The 21,117-nt window shown below is 39.1% G+C and overlaps 1 protein-coding gene across 1 annotated transcript; it reads right to left on the bottom strand.

Moving 5' to 3' along the window:
- Positions 1-16,957: 16,957 nt before the first annotated feature.
- On the bottom strand, positions 16,958-17,773 carry LOC149779706 (protein CFDP2-like). The gene has a single exon (XM_089938459.1). The coding sequence runs from the start codon at positions 17,771-17,773 to the stop codon at positions 16,958-16,960; it is 816 nt and encodes a 271-aa protein (XP_089794585.1).
- Positions 17,774-21,117: the final 3,344 nt, after the last annotated feature.

Here is a 21,117-nt window from a genome sequence, read left to right as displayed (position 1 = left end):
TTTTCTAAGGGTCGACTGACAATAAGGTGAGTGGGTAAACGTACAATCTTGTGCAGTTCGTAGGTGGTCATTTTAAAGTTTCCATCCTCTCCAGACTGCAAGGCTTCTTTCAACACCACAAAGTTCACCACTCGACTGGTGCGATAATCGAGAGTCAATCCTTTCACTTTACAATCCGTGTTCATTTCTTCTTGTTTGGCCAGGTATTCGTAGCCGTAATGTTTAGGACCGACACTAGCAAAACTAAGAATCTTTCCGTCGGGGTGTTCGTCTGTCCAGGCTCCTAAAAGGTCTCCTTCGATATCATTGTGACGTTGACCCGGGCGATCGATGTAGATGCGACTGTCCGTGTCAAAGTACAGGGCGCGATCACCTAACACTTCTAAAGCTTCGTACAATTTTAATCGGGCATTTGCTGTCACGTAAGCCGCAAGACGTCATTTCCAACTTCGTCGGCTTCGACAAAGTCCAGATCGTCTTCGTAATTGCTTAAGATCAAATCCTAACTAATGACGTCCATGTGTTTAATGTATATGGTTTTGTCGCGAATCATCTGAAAGTACCGGGAAAGTTCTGCCAAATACTCTGTCTTGGCTAAACACGGTCGTTGTGCCATTTTGCCCCACAAGCAATTTAACATCACTTTGGCAAACGAAAACCTGCCTTCGTTTTCCTCGATGTGGTCTAAAGTGATGCCTTCCTGATCCCAGTATTTCGCTTTGAATTTATTTTGATCTTCGGGAGTGTGGCACCGGGTAGGATATCCGCTGCCTTCTTGCTTTAGTTTAAAAAATGCATCCACGTAGTCTGCGAAAACGCCTTTCTGAGTCTCGTTGCACTTATGGTACTGTTCTTTCTTGTGGAAGTGGCAAATTTCGTATACTTCTAACATTTGGTATCCCAGGTCCAGAGTTTTGAACAATACCAGGCTGACCCACGTTCCAGTCAAGGCGGGTTCATCCTGGGAGCGCTGACAAGCCTGGTCTTGGTTACACGCTTCAGCACAAGTACGGCACAAGGGAAACATCACCCTTCGTATTGTCGAATGTTGTCCATGTCAGTGTTTTGCGTCAGCAATTGTGAATATAATGCAAGAAAGCGACACTATTTGCACACGTAAGGAAACAGTGAACACACGTTCAAATATATGATTTCTTCTCCTTTCTCCTCGTTGGCTTGGTACAGGAAACCAGTGGCATTTGTCCGTCCTCCGTACAAACTGTATCGAGGATTCAGTGGGTCTACCAACTTGTAACTTTCTACTATGCAGTGAACGGTGATTGTACTCGTGTTCCCATATTTCCACCACTTGGTATCCTTCCTGTTCTTACTTCAAGCGCCGCTGACAAGTGACCTGGTACAAGACTTCAATGATCCATTATGAAAACTAATTTTTGGTGTCACGTTGAGGGTAACAGAGGGGATATCAGTGAATTAATCAACCGTTAAACTCGTACACGATCTTGGGGTTTTCTAAGTCCCAACCATCCACCGAAAATCTTCCGATGGTCTTTTCGTCTCCTCCGTTGCGGACGTGCTGAATCCATTTGTCTTCCTTGTCGCACAAGTATTGTAGCCAGCTTAGGGCTTTGACCGAGTAATGACGTTTGACAAAGTTGTTCGTTTGAGGAATGATGACAGCCAGGGTGTTTTCGGGCATAAATTGTTGACGGTACAATAAGGAACACGCTTTGGCAGTGGTACAGGCTTCTTTCAAAGGATCGACCCCTCCGTGTTCCATGAACAGTTCTCGAAATTCTCCACAGCAACGCCGTAAAATGCCCTGGTCGGAACGACAATGCTTTAGCAATTCTTCCTGAAAGTCGAAAGGGTCCGAGGCGTAAGCCTGGTACCAAGCGTAGAAAGCTTCTCATTGTTCGGTACGCATGTTGTCGGGGTCGTAGTCGTGAGCATCAGGCAAATGGGATAGAACGGTGTTTTAATGGCTCGGGTATTGAAAAAGCGAGGAAAAATAACCTTTAGCCATTTCTGTCATTCCAAACGTTTTAGGCGTTCGACTCAAGGCGTGACCAAGTTACTCATCGAACCTTTAAACTGTACTTGTCCCACTTGCTTGGAAATGATTTTGGCTCCGTTCAAACTATAGGACGTTCGTTGCCTTGTTCCGTAGAGTATCTCAAAATAAACTGTCCATCGTATTCCGAGAAATTGTAAGCCATCACTATGGCATGGCGATGACAATCTCCGTATCGTTCAATGTCCTGTTCGCTCCGCGTCTCGTCAATGGAGTCTAAGATCCATTGGGCGAAATCGTCCAACGTGTTAGGTCCCGAAAGATTTGTTCACGTCCGCCAGGAATCTTGCTGCATTGAGGGCTGTGACTAAAGATGGGCGCTTGGATGCACTTCTTTCACGCTCGATGAGCCACGCAGAAATTAGGAATGTGAATGCCAGTCTCTTGCATGCATTCGAAATCGAATAAAATGAAATTCCATTTCTTCTGGTCATCTTCCTCTTGTTGTGATTGGTATCTTTGAATGTAGCATTCATGTTCCAAGTCCATGATTTTAGCGACAAATGTGACATCGTTTTTCTTCCTGATCATATGTGTGCCTTGGCGTTATTGGTACGTATGACTTATTCACAAGTAGGGCACAATCTTCGGAGTTGACAAGCAATTTTCTGCTGTGAACCTTGCGTCTTTAATGTTGTTGGTAACAGGTAGGGCTGACGAAAGTGCGCCGACAAGCAGGGCATTGAACTCTTGGTTGTCCTACGTCCAGAGAGGGCTTAGAGACCAAACATCCCTCACATTTCGATCCACAATGCTCGATTGTTATAGCCATAGTCACATTTATCACAGTAATAACCATATCCCAAGAACGCAGTGATACTGGTGATGGCATCGAAATGTTCATCGTGATAATAGACGTGAATGTATTTTCCGTCTTTGAAATCGTTACCTCGAAACAATAGAGTCCGCATACTTCTTGAGAGTGTACTTTCAAGGTGTAGCGTGGAGCTAAGACGTCTAATAAATTTTGCATTTCAGGAATGCCACAAGGTGTCTCTTTGGATAGCCCCTCTTGCTGTAACAGGAGTTCTGCTTCACTTCGTTGTTTAACTCGGTTCGATTTTCGAATGTTCTCCTAGGCTCTTTTCATTCTACCTTGTCGTTCTTGTTGTCATACGTTCGTCCCACCACGATGGCTGGGGCCAAACACGTGGTATTAAGGGTTGTTAAATCGGACGAGGCTTGTTTTTCAGCTACGAAGGTCGTCGATCAATAACACCTTTTTGCGTCCTGTCCCTTGGGGAAGAGACTCGTGGGTCATGAACAGTGTGGCTTTCCCATCTGTGACGTGAAACTTGTTGTTGGATTATTGCAGGTGTTGAATCTTGTCGATGACTTTGGAATGTGTCAATAAATGCTGGGTTGCTAAACTCGATCCAGACGGGGGACTTTAAATTGTCGTGTTGAATGGAAAGTCTCAAGCGATCATCTTCTTTGGCTTGACACTGTCATTTCAGACTGGTTAACAAAGAATCCCACAACTCAGTGAAGAAGCCCTCTGCTTTGTCCAGCGGTAACTTGGATTTGAAATCTTTAAACTTCCCTGTGTACGTGTTAGCTGTAGTTCTAAATTTTCTAGAGGAGCGTTTTTCCGTCTCCCGAATGTGATAGTAATTTTCAGGGTTTATTAATGGTGGTGAACATTGTCTAGGCACATACTCTCTGGGTCTGGATTCAGGCTCACTCATGTCATCTTCAAAATCACTGGCATGAATTTGTGAAAAGACTTCAGTACTGTAAGAGGCGATGAATCACGTTTCTGCCTCTTACTTTCTTCTCCTTTCTCGACGACATGATGCAATCGTTTCATCGTTACTGCGAAAAATCAAATGGCTACATTTTAAACACCATGGGTCACTTTATATCCATGTCAGACCAGCTTATACACAAAGGGTGTTTGTCTTCCTTTCCAATATTCATTTCACTCTCAAACCGAGCAGAACGATGAAAGAGCCCACACATATCGAACTTCTGATCAGAGCTTTGCGAGGTGTCATAAGAAACCTTTCTTCAGACAAGCCGACGGACTACTAACCCTCCTTTCGAGATAAAGGTCAAGATACTTACTATATCTGTAAGATGAAAGGGCATTGGACTAGGGAGTGTCCAGACCGTCAAAAAAGCAAGACAGGTGTTAGAAGAGACAACAGTCAAGATAGCCGTTACCATTGTCAAGAAAAAGGACATTGGTCTTCAAAATTCCATAAGAAACAACAGGAGCAAGAATAAGAGAGGAGTTCCGAACAGTAAGAAGAAGATGTAACCTCCCCAAAGGAAGAACCCAGACACGTGCAGAAAGAGAAAAATGAGAACAAGAGAAGACGAGGAGAAAATGAGGAAGAAGAGGAGGAAAAACCTGTGAAAGTGAAGAAACTAAAAAAAAAAACATAGAGAGAGAACAAAAACACAGAAGTCTATGAACTTTTTAAAGTGTTGTGATGTGCTGTGAGTTGGATTGTACATTTTGTACCAGAATAGACAAGACAGAAAACGTGTCTGTTGGTTTTGATTTTTAGAATAAGAACCTACACTACGCTCTCACTCACTCACTCACTCACACGTACATCATGGGTAAAAAAGAGCTCTTGAGTTTTAATTGATTTGGCAATTGAAATAATATCTCTTTTCAAGAGAAATGGGTGATCCTGAAAAGGACCGTTGGGTATTTGTTCGTGCAAGTGTGTTAGTACATGTGTGTGTATGAAAAAGTGTTTATAAAGCAATATATTTGTGATTTCATGAGAAGAAGAAAGAGAAAAAAACAGAACAAGTTTTTGCATACAGTCAAGTGTCTTCACTCAAAGAGTTATGTTTGACTATTTGTGCTGATAGATTAATCTACTTTATTGTTGCTTTAGCAAATAGTATTTTCTACCAAAGGTAATGCTGAGTCAGAGCAAGTTAAATACCGAACACACTAGTGAATGAAAATATAATTGGAGTTCATTGTTAAAGGGTTAAAGATAAAATCAGTCATTGGATTAACATATATATATGTCAACAAACATGCTAAAATTATTTTTGTGATAATGTAATACATGACAGGATGAGTTTAGCACCATTAACAGTTGTATCATTCATTGTAAAAATGTAATAGTTTGACAATGTCAATAAAAGAGAGGTAGAGACTACATACATTTTTTTTTACCTGGTATAGTGAGCGTGGCCTTATATGGGTTAGGGTAAGGTTAGGGTTAGCAGTCAGTAACCCCTTTAAAAGTATTTCCCATTTTAAAATGAATTACTGCTGATTGATGTTCCATGTGTCAATTTATCACAATATTTTTCGCTTTTGTTTCACTAAGTGTAAATTAAACCCTTTTTGTCAGAAAACAGTGAACACATTTCATTCCAAACTTTATATTCTAGCCCATTACTAATGTGCTCAAAATTTAATCAGAAATTAAGTTATGTTTTATGCAAACCAATGGACCCCAAATGCATTTTGTTTTAAAATTATGAATAAAATTAACACAAAGCAGTTTCATTTCAAGCAATTAAGGTGTGGACAATTAACATGGCAAAGAAAGAGAAAGAGTAAGGTCTGTTATTCTTCTTCCAAGAAATGTTTCCATTCCAGTCATGAATTATACAATATTTTGAAAGAGAAAACTTATGAAATGATATATTGACAATTACAAAACTTAAGTACTTAGATATCTACGAGCAAACGGACTTAATTTTGCTAAGTATGGGAATGGCAACATTCATTTCAAAAGTAACAATAACCATTTGTAGCTTTTGGAAAGGTATGATGCAGTATATTCTATGCGTTGATCAAATTGAAAAAAGTGAAGAAAAAAGTTTCCTTTTTGAGTGTCCCGGGTCGCTGACTTGTCTAAGATCATTATTATCTCACCTCTTTCATTCTGAATTCGATTCGTGCCACGGTCAAAATGTGCACGTGATAAATCTTGTAGCATCCCATGGTTTAGGAGTTCTTCCTTCACCAAATAAACTAGCCGCTATATATAGTCTATCAATTTCTGAAATAATGGTGTTAAACCACAAAAAGCCACTTTTTTCTTTATAAATGTTTCCCCTCTCTTACATCAAGTTAAATGACAGGTAATCATGTGATGTTAAATGATTGAGTCATAATGAGCAAGACAATCTAAAATGTTTATACACTTTACAGCATTTGAATGCCTTATGATCACCTATAAGTACTTTGAGATTGATATTATTAATCAGTATGGTTAATTTTCATTTGAATTTTTAAGGTTTGCAGTAACAGTGATAAAACAAATGCAAGTGATACTCATTAATTTATAAGAAAAAAATATATACAACAATATTGATTGAAAATTCTAAATGTTAAATTTTGGAAAAAAATTAATAACTACTTTGCCATAATGAACGGTCACCACAATATTAACAAAATACTTTTACCTTCATCGCCTTTTCAATCAATCCAGATTTTGACACAGCCTCCAACATCAAAGGGCTACATTTTTTCCCCTTGCTTGTCATACCCCTATGCAATAGGGATTCAAGAATGACAATCTGTTCCGTCGAAATTGATGTCCGCACTGAACTCTGTTGAATAATAATAATATCAACAAATCAAAATATAATAATACTAATAATGATAACAATAATAACAGAGAATTTGGGTTAAGACATGGGTGGGACATCATGCTACATGTCTGCGGCGTGATACCGCAGTACTAGACATCACTATAAACCGCCACACTGCGGATATTGTAGCGATATGACTGAATTTTTTTAAAGCTATGTTAAAAATTCAAATCACAAACACACATTGTGCTTTCAGGATAGGTTTTGCTCCGCACATGCTTAAAATGAATGTAAAATAATTTGTTAACCATAATGGATGTAAGAATGGTAACATTTTCAGTTAGATCCATGTTAATATTGTAAGATGTTTTCTGCTGAAAACCCCATGTTGATTTGAATTATCTTTTATGAGGAGTAGTGAACAGTTTGTACGAATGGCTGCCATGATGGTCATACTTAATATCAGATTCGCACTATAAAAGAGATAGTATCATAATTAGGGTCCTGTGTCAGACCTGGTCTTGAGGGTAAACTGAGGTAATTTTGTAACTCAGTATGAATTTTTTTCCCTTAGGTTATTGCTTCTTTTTTTCAACATTAAGCCCGCGTCTGCCACTTTTAATTGGCTGTCTCATTAGTCGGCACGTAAGGTCATTCGCGGTGACAAATGCATCACACGTTGATTACTGCTGCAGTATGATATAAATAGAAAAAGTAAGTATAAAGAAACATTTTGGCTTTTATAGGAATGTTTTCTACCTAGTAATGCGGTAACAGGACTTACGACGAGTTTTATGGCAATCCTGCAAGTAATTCGTAGTAGAAGTATTACAAAACCTTTGTTCATAGACGGACGAAGAACTATGAACTAAGAACTATGGCCATGCTATAAGCATGTTTTTTTCTATGGCTGTGGTAATATACGGTATTAACATTCTGTTTAAACAAATGGTCGACACTTTAAGCTCACATAAGGTCAGCTCCAGGCTCTCACTCATTTGAAACACTATATGCCTTATGATAACATTAGCGTGAGAAACAAGTGTGGGTATGCGTTTCAGTCAGTAATAATCCAGCCATTAAAGCATTTCGACCAAACCATGTTTTTTGTTTTTTAGCAAAACATAACAAGGTGTCAGAAGTACAATTTTTGGAATGAGTTGGATTTATTAAGAATTGTATCTCCATAAGAATACTAAATTTTGATGCACAAGATTATGTGTTAATTGTAACATCATGGAAAAACTCAACTAGCCACATGAAATGAACTTTAATTCCCATCATCTAGCAGAAACTTGGAGGAGGTGAAGGCAGACTATGCAGTTCTACTTAGATATTGCTCTTGCAGATAAAGAAGACAAAAAATGCCGTGCTTTCCAATATATTATTGGTCAGGATGGTAGAGATATTTACAAAACATTTACATTTAAGGCCAATGAAGCTACAAAAATTGATCCACTGATAAAAAAGTTTGAGGATTATTGCAGTCCGAAGCTGCAGAAAATTACAGTAGAGATGTACAGATTCAATACAAGAATCCAACAAAAGAATGAAACCATTGAACAATATGTCACTGAACTTAATTGATTGCAAAGTACTGCAAAGTTTAAAATCTACAGCATGAAATAATTTGAGATAGAATTGTCTGTAGGACTAATTCTGAAAAAAAGAAAGACTTTTACGCGAAGATCAACAGGCATTACAATAAACAATGGATATCTGCAGAGCAGACGAAGAATCCAAAAGCAGATTCAAAATATGCAAAATGAAGCAGCTGCATCAGACGTTCATGGCGTGAAAATGAAGAAAAAAGAAAAGAAAATGGCACAACCACAGAAAGCGGAAATGTTATCTATGAAATCAGACTCCAGATTATTCAACTGTGGTAAATGTGGCAAATTACATGCAAAAGGTAGGTGTCCAGCCTATGCAAAAACTTGCTACAGGTGTCTAAAACGGCATCATTTTCTGAAATGATTCAAGACAAAACGGATGCATGGCATGCAGTAATAATCAACTGAAGAGGAAGAAACATCTTTTATAGGAACAATGACAAAGACAAACAATGAAATCAGTGACAAAGAATGATACATGCACAATTTCTTACGTTACCATTCATGACATTTGAGGTAATTTACGCTATTGCAATGTCCGAAACGGTCAGGGAATCAATAGCAATTTAGGCTATTGCAAAGTCCGAAACGGTCAGGGAATGTAAAACATTTAGAATGGCATTGCACCATTTAAAAGATTAAATATCAATGAACAAAGCATGCAAAACTAAGTGCATCTCAATAATGTCAGAATATCCTTACTTACAAGGTAACAAGCACTTATAGAATGGCATTAAGGCAATTCAGACACGAACAATTTTATTTTATCATGACTCACACTTGTTTCCTGCATTTAACAATTATATATTCCCCTTCTCTCTTTTCCACAGAGTGGTTTTCCTACAAACTTGGGCTTTGTGTACAATATATTCTTCACTTGTATACTAACTGTTTCTTTACAAGAATAAAAAGCAACTTGTCTACTCAAAAGAAAATATGATGATAATACATAATTTGTAAAGGATTATATAAACAGCTTTCAATATTAAGCATCCAGAGCTCATTGTTTTTATTTTATACATAACAACATTTTGGATCAAGAGTAGAATGTGCAAAGGGAATTATTTTACTTTACGCCTGCATGACGTCATGTCAATTAACCAATCGAATAGCGTCTCGCCCTTTTCCAGATAAAAACTATGGTGACTCACATGAAGGATTCGACGTATGTAATCATTTAGAAATGTTCAAGACATGGATTCAGTCAAATCAGATAAGAAATGTAGATAAGATTTTTGTATCTGCAAATTAGTAAGGAATGTATTAAAATGTCAGTCTTTTATGATCCAAATACTGCATATGACCAGAAAATGGTTGCAAACATTATGTACATACGGTTATAAGATTTATTTTCTCTATTTTCAAAAAGTTGCTTAAAATTTTATCAAATATTTATAAAAATAGTTGTTGAGCTCACCTTGGCAAGAACTAGAAGTAGATCATATTGTCATCTGTGTGAATGCCCGTTTATGTCATTCACACTCTATTTTATCCTCTAACATAAATCACCTTATCCGTGTGCATGTTTATGTACACGTCTGTAACACCCAAGAATAACCTCACACATAGATAATCATCCGTGTTCATGTTCGTCTGTGTGTCCGTCACAACGTAGAATATGCATGTATGCAGGTCAGTTAAATTATGTTAATACCAACTTTTTCTCTGCATGACACACATCCAACTGTAAATGGCGTTGAACTAGAGCCTGTAATGATCACGCAGATTAGGGTCAATTCTATTAATGATTGAATGTGAATTGTATGGACCATGATCTGTCAACATATCTCATCACACATCTGGGTCAGTGATCTACTTCTAAATGAATGTGTATAGACCATGATCTGTCTGCAAATTTGACTGTAGATCAAGGTCAATATTCTACTTAGGATTACAGATAAACATAATTTCCTAACAATGCAATTTTGACTCTTCTCCACCCTGCTATTCTAAATCTTCTTTCCACAGTGTTGACCTATTATTTACTCCCCCATGTTATTCTTCTTTGCACACTATTATGTCTATTTTAACACACCCTGTTATTCGTGCTCTTCTTCCCACACATTTGTGCTCATTCCTTACATACCCTGTTATTCATACCCTTCTTCCCGCTGTTATTCATACTCTTCTCTCTGCTGTTATTCATACTCTTCTCTCTGCTGCTATTTATACTCTTCTTCCCGCTTTTATTAGTATGCTTCTTTACATACAGCTGCCATTTCTCCCCACTCCTCAATTCTTAAAAAACCTCCCCAATTGGTTATTCTTCCTGTTCTTCCCATCTTTCTTTCTCACCCCTCTTCCTACCCAGACAGGTTTACTCCTCTCCCATTTCTTTATTCTCACTATTTTTTCCACCCTGTTACCCTTACCGTTCGCCCCACTTTGTTATCCGTATTAGTATCTTCTCCTTGCTAATTTTGCTTTTCTCCCTTGCGTTATTCTTATTCTTTTTCCAATCCTGATATTCTTACCCTTCTCACCATCTTACTATTGCTATTCTTCTCACCATCTTGCTATTGCTATTCTTTTCACCATCTTGCTATTGCTTTCTTCTCACCATCTTGCTATTGCTATTCTTCTCACCATCTTGCTATTGCTATTCTTCTCACCATCTTGCTATTGCCATTCTTCTCACCATCTTGCTAGTGCTATTCTTCTCACCATCTTGCTAGTGCTATTCTTCTCACCATCTTGCTAGTGCTATTCTTCTCACTATCTTGATATTGCCCTACCACATTATTATTATTCTTCTCCCGACCCCGTTTGTAACATTCTACTCCACAACTTTATATAAATTCACATGTATTGTAGAAAATGAATTACTGTATGAACTGGAATACATCAAACAAATGTGGTTAAGGAGTAGTGGTTCTCTTTCATTATCACATTTGCTTTGATAGGGTGCGTGTATTTTAATAGTTTCACAGTTAACCTTACTTTTAAATCAATATAGCGGTGTTTGAATTTGGATGTGTTATTTATTTTCATTATCATTTATCCGGGTCATACTTTTTGAAATATCAATGTGATATTGACCATTTCTAATATTTCCAAACGATTACAGCATAAGCCTTTATCCACTGGTGTTTCAGTGTGGCTAACAAAGAATCCCACACCTCGGTGATGAAGCCCTCTGCTTTCTCCAGCGGTACGTCGGTCTTGAATCTTTAAACTTCACCCTGTAAGTGTCAGCCGCGGTTCTAAATTTTCTAGAGGAGCGTTTTTCCATCTCTAGAATGTGATAGTAATTTTCAGGGTTTACTAAGGGTGGTGAACTTTGAGTGTGAATCGGTGGGTCTGGATTCTGGTTCACTCATGTCATCTTTAAAATCACTGGCATGAATTTGTGTCAAGACTTCAGCTATTGTACGAGGCGATAGATCACGTTTCTGCCTCTTACTTCCTTCTTCATTTTTCTCGAATTGATTCGATCGTTTCATCTTGACTGCAAAAAGTCAAATGACTACATGTTAAACACCATGGGTCACTTTATATCCATGACAGACCAGCGTATATATAAAGGGTGTGTGTCTTGCCTTCCACTGTTTATTTCACTCTCAAACCTAGCAGAACGATGGAAGAGACTACACAGATCGAACTTTTCATCAGAGCTTTGCGAGGGCTCATCAGAAAATTTTCTTCGGACAAGCAGACGAACTACTTGCCTTCCTTTAGAGATAAAAGTCAAGATACTTGTTATATCTGTAAGAAGAAAGGGCATTGGTCTTCAGAGTGTCCAGACCGTCAAAAAAGCAAAATAGGGGCTAGAAGAGACAAAAGTCAAGATACCTGTTATCATTGTCAAGAAAAAGGACATTGGTCTTCAGATTGATCTAAGAAACAACAGCAGCAAGAAGAAGAAGAAGAGAGGAATTATGAAGAGGAAGAAGAGGTAGTCTCCCCCAAGGAAGAACCCAGACATGTGCAGAAAGAGAAACAGGAAAAGAAAAGAAGAAGGGGAAAAGGTGAGGAAGGAGTGGAGGAAAAAGCTGTGATAGTGAAGAAATTTAAAAAACAGAGAGAGTGAATACAGACACAGAAGACGCCTAAGAACTTTTTAAAGTGCTAATTTGTGTTGTGAATTGGATTGAAAAATTTGTACCAGAATAGACCAGGCATAAAACGTAAGTGTCTCTTGGTTTTCATTTTAGAAAAAGTACCTATATTCACGCACTCATACATTCACACGTACCATAGGGTAAAACGTTTTTTTTTAAGTTTTAATTGATATTGGCAATTGAAATACTCTTTTTGAGAGAAATGGGTGGCCCTGAAAATGGTCTTTTGGGTATTTGTTGGTTTGACAACAAAATTAGGACCAATCAACTTTAACTGCCTTAAGCTTTTGTCACGGCCAAGGCCTACTTCTGGACTGCGTACTGTCGATGATGATTTGGTAGAAATAAAGGTGGTATGGCAGACGAAGTCACAAGGCTGAGTTGTTTAGCTCGGGAAGGTCTTTTTCTCTTGGGTCGTAATAAAGAGGTCTGATACATTTGTTTCAGTCTTCTTAACTCTGCTAAAATGTCTAACAGTACCGTGACCGTTTGACTTTCACACCCTTGTTTCTTCGCTGCTTCTTCTTCTTGGTTCCTTCTTACCTCTTCTTCTTGCGGTTGTTGCTGTAGGAGAAAAGCTTGTTCTGCTTCCTTTTGCTGCTGTATAAATTTCTCCATTTGTTCTTTCTGTTTCTGTTTAAAATTCTCCACGTGTGGTAAAGAAGGAGAAGGTGGCGAAGGTACTGGTTCCGGAACAAATTCTTGCGACAGAAAATCCACAAAATCCCAATTAAAATTAACCTCTTCTGGAAGTAAGTCCGGGTTGACTTGGGTAGTCGATGCCATTCCATCGTTTTTCGTTTCCACGGCCGGTGCACCCCAAATCATCGTCTTCTGAGTTTCCGTCATATTTGAAAACTGTCGCATGGAATGACTGCGCACAGACGCTAGCACCTCTATATAGGGAACGTAACGTCACAGACTGCTCTCTTCGAATTGGACGAATGGTGACTGAATCTTGTAACACGTGTTTGGATTGGTGAATGAACTCAATCCGTTTCGATCCTCCATTCCCCAATAAATAACCGCAGTTCGCTGCATTCCTTCACCTGTTCTCGTCACAAGATGTGGACCGACGTAGAATCCTCTACTCTCGTATCTTCAATGATGTTCCGTACGGACTTGCCCATGTATGTCAGATCATCGTGGACCATTGTCAAGATGACTGATACAAGCATTTGGTAAAGAAGAATCTACTTGGAGAGGCAAGTCTGTTTAAAGAGGGTTTAATTTACGGACCAGAAGTGAGACAAAGTTTGAGAAAAAGAAGGAAACCTTTACGATGCCCTCTGTGTTAACGGCATGATGTTAACATAAACCCAAAGGCCCTTTTCAGGGCCCCTCATTTGCCTCGAAAATAAATTTACTTTCTTACCTCAATTATTTTTAAACAAAAATACAAGCCCAATACTTTTTTGTCCCTGTATAGACAGACCTATGTTAAATTTCCTGTATTAAATTTCCCATTGTCCCTAAACAGGCCCAGGGGGGTCTGTAATGTTAATTCCCATTGTGCCTATAAATATTGTCCCTATAGTGCCGCGACACCTTTAACACTGGATTTTCCATTGTCCCTACGCGTACCCACTTCACTACTAATAACTTTCTATCTTAATCCAGGTGTAAGTCACCCACACATTTCGGTTGAAGTAATTCACCTACAACCAAAGATATCGTGCACAATAATTGTTCATTTTTCAAGCAAAAAATGGCCGTAACCTTTGACAATTTGATTCCAAATTAAATTGGGGTTTTCCTTACACCCCGTACAAACTATCCCAAAAGGCTGTTAACCGTAGATGATGGAGAACTGAAGTTTTTTTTCCATTGAATGACAGTGACTTTGACCTTGGACCTTTTGAACTAGAATGAACAGAGTTCTTCCTTATACCAAGTGTAAGCTATCCAGTATGCTTGGTAACTGTGGATGCTGAAAAACTTGAGTCATTTTGCGGAAATCTTTTTTGTTTCTTTCAGTCACAATTACCTCGACCTTTGACCTTTTGAGCCTGAAAACAATCTGATTCTTCCTTACCCCGAGCTTTCAACAAAGTTTCGTAACTGTAGATGGTGGGTAACTAAAAGTTACTGTGCAACAGCCACATTGGCAACATCCGGAAGGACAGGCAGCTAGGGGTAATGGCAGATGGGCGACATCATAACATAATATTGTAATATTTTAAAACAGAATTCAGGATTGCTTATTTTTTTAATAAAATATCAAATAAAATCACGTAAAGAAATTGAAATAATTTTATTTCTTATTTGACTGATAAATATGTGTATTTATATGTATGTATGTATGTATGTATGTATGTATGTATGTATGTATGTATGTATGTATGGTATATTATATTTAATTATCGGTTTGCTAGTTTTATTTATTTTTTAATTTCATTACATGCTACCGCAATGTAACATCGTATGCTGGACTTGACCTTGTCCAAAACTGAGTTCAATTCTGCTTGACCTGATTCATTTTTTTTATTTATTTCATTTATGTAAACAACTAATAATAGCTTCATTATTCTTTATGTGTATGAATTTAATATCAGGATTTTTTTATTCAGGTAAACACGAAGGAGTAAATATGTTGATTTTGGTCAGGGTTTTGGGGTTTTCTAAATGAATTTGACAGGTTATTGTGATGTAAATAAACAAGGCTCATTAGATCAATCTAGAAGGTTATTTTCCAGTTGGTAATGTTTGTTTTTTATGATAGAAAATGCTGATTGTGACCTAAGGTCAAGTAGAGATCTATATAATCATCACTCCATAAGCTATAACAGACACGTCATCGCCTTCAGTTTTGGATCTCTTCGGAACTTGTACTGAGTTTTATTCAAAACTTTATATTACTAGGACTTGTGTCTGTAATTCTAGGATTATTTTGGGATATGATTCAATCAAACAATCAATCCTCTCTGCGCCGTCTGGTGCTTGAGGCGACAGCAAAGGAGCACCATTTTGATCTGTCGGCTGCTGTTATGGGGGCGGTCTGCAGGGTGAGGCCTCTGGTCTTGAGTTCTCGCTCCACGGTTCGGTGCCAGGTTTCTTTGGGTCTGCCACGGTTCCTCTTTCCCTGTGGTTTCCATCTCAGTGCCACCCTTGGTAGTGAGTCAGGGGGCATTCTGCAGACGTGGCCGAGCCATCTCCATCGACGAGTTGCAATGGTCTCAGCGATGGTGCTTGCGCCCGCTCTGTGCCGGAGTTCCTTGTTCGAGATAATGTTTCACCAGAAGATCCTCATGATCCGTCGCAGGCACTTGGTCTGGAAGACTTCGAGCTTGCGTTCTATGTTAGCAGTGGTTTTTCAACACTCTGACCCGTACAAAAGGATGCTCATTACGTTGCTCTTGAAGATACGGATCTTTGTGTGGGCGCAGAGGTTTGTTGTCCTCCAGATGGGCATAAGCATTGCGAAGGCCTGGTTGGCCTTGCTGATTCTTGTGGGGACTTCCCTTGTGCAATCTCCATCCGCGGCGACCTTGCTGCCCAGGTACGTGAATTCGTCTACTTCTTGCAGAGGCTGGTCGTTGATGGTGATTGGGTCGCCCACTCTAGTGTTCTTCCTCAAGACTTGTGTCTTCCCTATGTTGACTCGAAGACCTATGGTGCTTGCTGTCTGTACAAACTGTTATGTCTTCTGTTGGATACCCTGGTGTCTGCTTGCCAGCAACCCGATGTCGTCGGCATAATCCAGGTCATCCAGCATTGAGGTCAGCTTCCACTGTATTCCTTGCTTCCTGCCCTCTGTGGTGCGGCGCATGATCCAGTCAATGGCCACTGAGAAGAGGATCGGCGAGAGAATGCATCCTTGCTTCACTCCTGTTTCCACCTTGAATGGTTCAGTGAGTAGGATGTTGTGGATGACACTGCACTCAAAGTTCTTGTACAAGGGCCTGATGACGTTGACAAGTTTCTGGGGGTTGCCAAAGTGTCGTAGGATCTTCCACAGAGAGGCTCGGTACAGGCTGTCGAAGGCCTTCTCAAAGTCCACAAAGACCACATAAAGGGATCCATTCCACTCATGGGACTGCTCAAGGATCTGTCTCAGAACGAAGATGTGATCGATGCAGGACTTGCCCTTCATAAAGCCTGCCTGTTTTTGGCGTAGGATGCCGTCCACAGCTGTTGTGATGCGTTGGAGAATGATGCGACTGAAAATCTTACTGGAGATGGATAGTAAGGTGATTCCTCGCCAGTTGTTGCAGTTCCCCAGATCTCCTTTCTTGAGAAGTTTGACAATGGTTCCTGTTTTCCAGTCATTCTGTGTTTCTTCACTATCCCAGATCTTTTGGAGACACTGGCAAAGAAGCTGCGGTGTCTTTGTGTCTTCTGCCTTCAGCATCTCGGGACATACTCCATCATCGCCAGGTACCTTCCCATTCTTCAGCTTGTGGATGGCCTGCTTGACCTCTTCAACAGTGATGTCGTCGCAGTGGATGCCAAGGTCCTCCTCTGCTTCAGGAATGTCAGCGTGTACTGGTGAGTCTGGGCGATTCAGTACGGACTCAAAGTGTTGTATCCATCTCTTCAGCTTCTCCTCCTCCACTGTGACATGAGTTCCATCTTCATCTCTCACTGGAAGGTCGTGGTGCTGGCCGTAGTTGCCCTTCAGCTTCTTCGTGTTCTGGTCTGCTGCTGCATCCGCCTCCTTTGCCAGTCTCTCTGTGTATTCTCTCCTGTCTGTCCTTGCTGTTGTCTTCACCTCCTTGTCTTTTCCTCTATACTCCTTTGAAATTCTCTTTCAGTCTTGGTGACTTGGCGTCCAAAAGTCTCCTCTTAATCTGTCTTCTCTCGTCTATGCGAGTCCACGTCTCTCCTGATATCCACTCTGTCTTCTTACTATTCCTATAACCTAAAGCTACTTCTCCTGCTTCCTTCATTGCTCTGTTGAAATTGTCTATGGTCAGCGCTGTCTCATCTTTTAGAACACTAAACCTATTCCTTAGGGCCAGCCTAAACTCTTCCTTCACTTTTGGATCTTTCAGCTTGGCCACATCGAAGCGCTGATTCCTGGAGACCCCTATCCTAACTTTCCTAAGCTTCAAAGTCACCTTGGCCACCAGAAGACTATGGTCGCTGCCGATGCCAGCGTGCCGCATCACTCGCACGTCCTGCAGGGATTGTTTCCATCGGCCGTTGATGATGATGTGGTTGATCTGGTTCTGAGTTCTGCCGTCTGGTGACGTCCATGTGAGCTTGTGGATGTCCTTGTGCTCGAACAGGGTCCCTCCTATGACCAAGTCATTCTCTTCACAAAAGTTTACCAGTCTTTCCCCGTTGTCGGTCATCACACCTACTCCATGGCGCCTCATGGTCCTCTCTCTGTCTTTATTGTCGCAGCCGACCCTAGCGTTGAAGTCGCCAAGTAGCAACAGCACGTCATGTCGAGGGACGTACTCTAAAATGGCTTGAAGAGCGTCGTAGAAGGTGTCTTTGTCATCTTCTTCCGCGTCGTCTATTGGTGCATAGGCCACAACAACAGACAGCTTGGCATACTTGGAGTTTATCCTAAAGTACAGCAGGTGCTCGTTCATTGGCTTCACTGTAGAACGGTATTGGTCTTGTTCTTGCTGATAATGATGGCGACCCCCTCCCGGTGGTCATTGTCCTTCCTTCCGGACCAGATGATGACTTCTCCGGAATTCAACTTCTGCTTGCCGGCACCAGTCCATCGTGCTTCTGTTACACCCATGAGGGTCAAGTTGTAGCGATTCAACTCGCTCACTGCTTGTGCCAGTTTTCCAGTCTGGTTGAGCGTTCGCACGTTCCAGCATCCAACTCTGATCCATGCTTTTGGCGTCGAGAGTTCCGCTATCGGGTTGGGACGTCCTTGCGGTTTTGCTCTCCATCCGTCATATAGCCAGATGCCTGGTCTGCTTCGCTCCCAGCATCGGTTGTCGTTTGTTCCCTTTTTGTCGTTTCCGTAGCAAGAGTTGCTTTAACGGGGTGGGGTTGCTAGTCCCACGCCCAACCCCCCTCCTTTTACAGCCGGGCTTGGGGCCGTCCTTGGCGGAGTTAGATTCGCAATACCGTAAGTTCTTTTTTCTCATTGTCACATTTTATTCAAGGGCAATAAATTATTTGTTAAATTTTACAAAGCTTGTTGACTTTCACTCTTTTCTGTTAATTATTTTATGAGCATATATTAGATTCGTAACAGCACGCATGTATGTATGTATGTATGTATGTATGTATGTATGTATGTACGTATGTATGTATGTATGTATGTATGTATGTATGTATGTATGTATGTATGTATGTATGTGTGTATGTATGTGTGTATGTATGTGTGTATGCATGTATGCATGTATGTATGTATGTATGTATGTATGTATGTATCTATGTATGTATGTATGTACGTATGTATGTATGTATGTATGTATGTATGTATCTATGTATCTATGTATGTATGTATGTATGTATGTGTGTATGTATGTGTGTATGCATGTATGCATGTATGTATGTATGTGTGTATGTATATGTGTGTATGCATGTATGCATGTATGCATGTATGTATGTATGCATGTATGCATGTATGTATGTATGTATGCATGTAGCTGAAGCTACTCCATTCTCATCAATCTGATTTCAAGGTTCGTATAACATGTTTATTTCTCAACAAAACAGAGTTATCAACTGCAGGGTTGTTTAGCGATCTATAATTACTGTATGAAGTCATTTAGCCACTAGTCAACGAGCGATCGGCCATATTGTTTTCAAACAACACATGATACAGCGTTTGCTAAACCTCGTTTTGGTTTGCATCTTTGAGGTCTAATCATAATGTACAAGTGTGTGGGGTGTGGTAGTCTGGGAAGAAATGGCTAAAAATTATGGTTTTAGTGATGTCCCATTTCTTTCAGATAAATCTGCACATTTAGCAGTAATTGTGTGAAATAATAACTTGTATTAAAAAATGTAAAACCATTTTGTCCACAGACGTTGAACCAGTGTACAGCAATAAGGAGTCTGTGTGAGGTGAACATTTTATGTCAGTGACACTTATGAATAATCCATTTAGTGGCAAGGAGAAATGGATTTTGAACAAAACTTTTGAGATTGAACATGAACTCTTTTTCTGCACACACTGTTTGAAAATGAAATCGATTCTAGTCATTCTAAACAACCTCGACAGTAGTGTCTAAACAAGGTAGGAAGGTCTCTATTGACAATAAGCGGCATTTTATGATGAAGACAATAAAACAATTCTCCATGCGTTTAGGTAATCATACTAATAATGACATAATTTTAATCCACAACATATTGATGTTCTCCAATGGGAATATTAATATATTTATCTGCTCATGTCTTTCTGTACATGGTGAAATATGTATTGTACCACAATTTATAATTAAGCTTTTTAAACTTCATTAATTAACGACTTTAGAGTTTAAATCTCTGACCACTTTCTTGGTATCCTAAAAATGGGTTCAATACAAAACATATGCAGTCCAAGATTTATGTATTATATTTTCTCTTATTATAAACCACACGTAATATTAAATTCATTTATTGTATACTTTTTTCTAAATTACCCATGTATCTGCTAATGGCTCCACTGAACAACGAAAAACACCAATTTATCCAGTCCACTGGTGAAATGGCATACCCACCCCCAATAACTAGTTTTCACAAACACATTGAAATGTCACTAAAGCACCTCTAATACGCACGTACATAATTATAGGTATAAGTGTAAACTATATTCCTATATGTGACCCATTCGACACACCGTAGAATCCAATGTAGACAAGCACATGGATATCTACATGAATACGTACGTGTTACGCTATACTATTTTAACCTTAACGATTAGAGTCAAATTGAACGAAGTACCATCTTGTAAAATATGCAAATGCTGGTATATCATACCTGATCAGTTTGTAACTTTGTTTAAATTTGTATTTTTCTTAATTTGTTTCACACTCTTGGCACGTGTCTTCTCACACATAAAGGGAGAAACATATCCAGACTAGAATACTTCTCATATTTGCAAACAAGTTTACTATACATCCCATTTATGCATACATGCAAGTTTTATTTAATATAAGTAGTTAATGGTAAGTATTTTTCATGACGGGTATTAAGAACGAAAGACTTATGATACCCGAAGATATAACATTTTGCGGATTAATACTTACAACATTACATGTCGTGCAAGATGTGATACACACAATTAAAATGTAAACAAACAAATCAATCATTTTATAGTATGTATTTCAGGAATGTGTTGTAATTCTCTTTGCTATTATCAGTACTTTCCGTAATTGTACTTTCAATACAGAAAGTTTGATAGCCACCCGGTTACAGGTATCCGTGTAATATGACTGTTAGTCAAAGGACCAGGTTGAATAGAAGACCAATATGGCAGCCCCTCATTGCTTGGCATCATGTTTACCACGTGTAGTGTATATGAAAATTGAAACGCTCGTTGCATCTTGACTAGTCTTTATACACCAAGATAATTTACAATGCAATATATCAATACTATCTAAATTCCGTGATCTATTGCGCCTAAAATACAATATCATAGTGCTTATTTTATCTCGAATAAATATAGTTTCAGCAAAACAGATTGTACCAGAACATTTAAATGACATCTTTTTTAAAGTTAACAATATATAACTTTAAACTCACTACATGCTATACGTGCTATTTGACCATACCACACCCACCCATCTCTTAAGCCAATTCGTTTTACCAATAGTCTTTAAGTGATAAATTTTGTGTTCTCCAAGAGGGACTTTTAAAAAAACTTTTGTGAAAAATTTGCTGTTATGGAAAGTGACCGACTGTTCCTGCCTTAATGCATTGTTTACCCTGCAAAGATATAATAATAATAATAATAATAATAATAATAATAATAATAATAATAAAT

The sequence above is a fragment of the Sinohyriopsis cumingii genome, chromosome 17 (genome assembly GCF_028554795.1).
Source record: "Sinohyriopsis cumingii isolate HCF-2022 chromosome 17, ASM2855479v2, whole genome shotgun sequence".
In the NCBI taxonomy this organism is placed as follows: domain Eukaryota; kingdom Metazoa; phylum Mollusca; class Bivalvia; order Unionida; family Unionidae; genus Sinohyriopsis; species Sinohyriopsis cumingii.
This window is presented reverse-complemented; position numbering and strand designations above follow the sequence as displayed.

Coding starts and splice junctions, on each gene's coding strand:
- LOC149779706 (XM_089938459.1), bottom strand. CDS start 17,773: ATGAACGAGCACCTGCTGTACTTTAGGATAAACTCCAAGTATGCCAAG.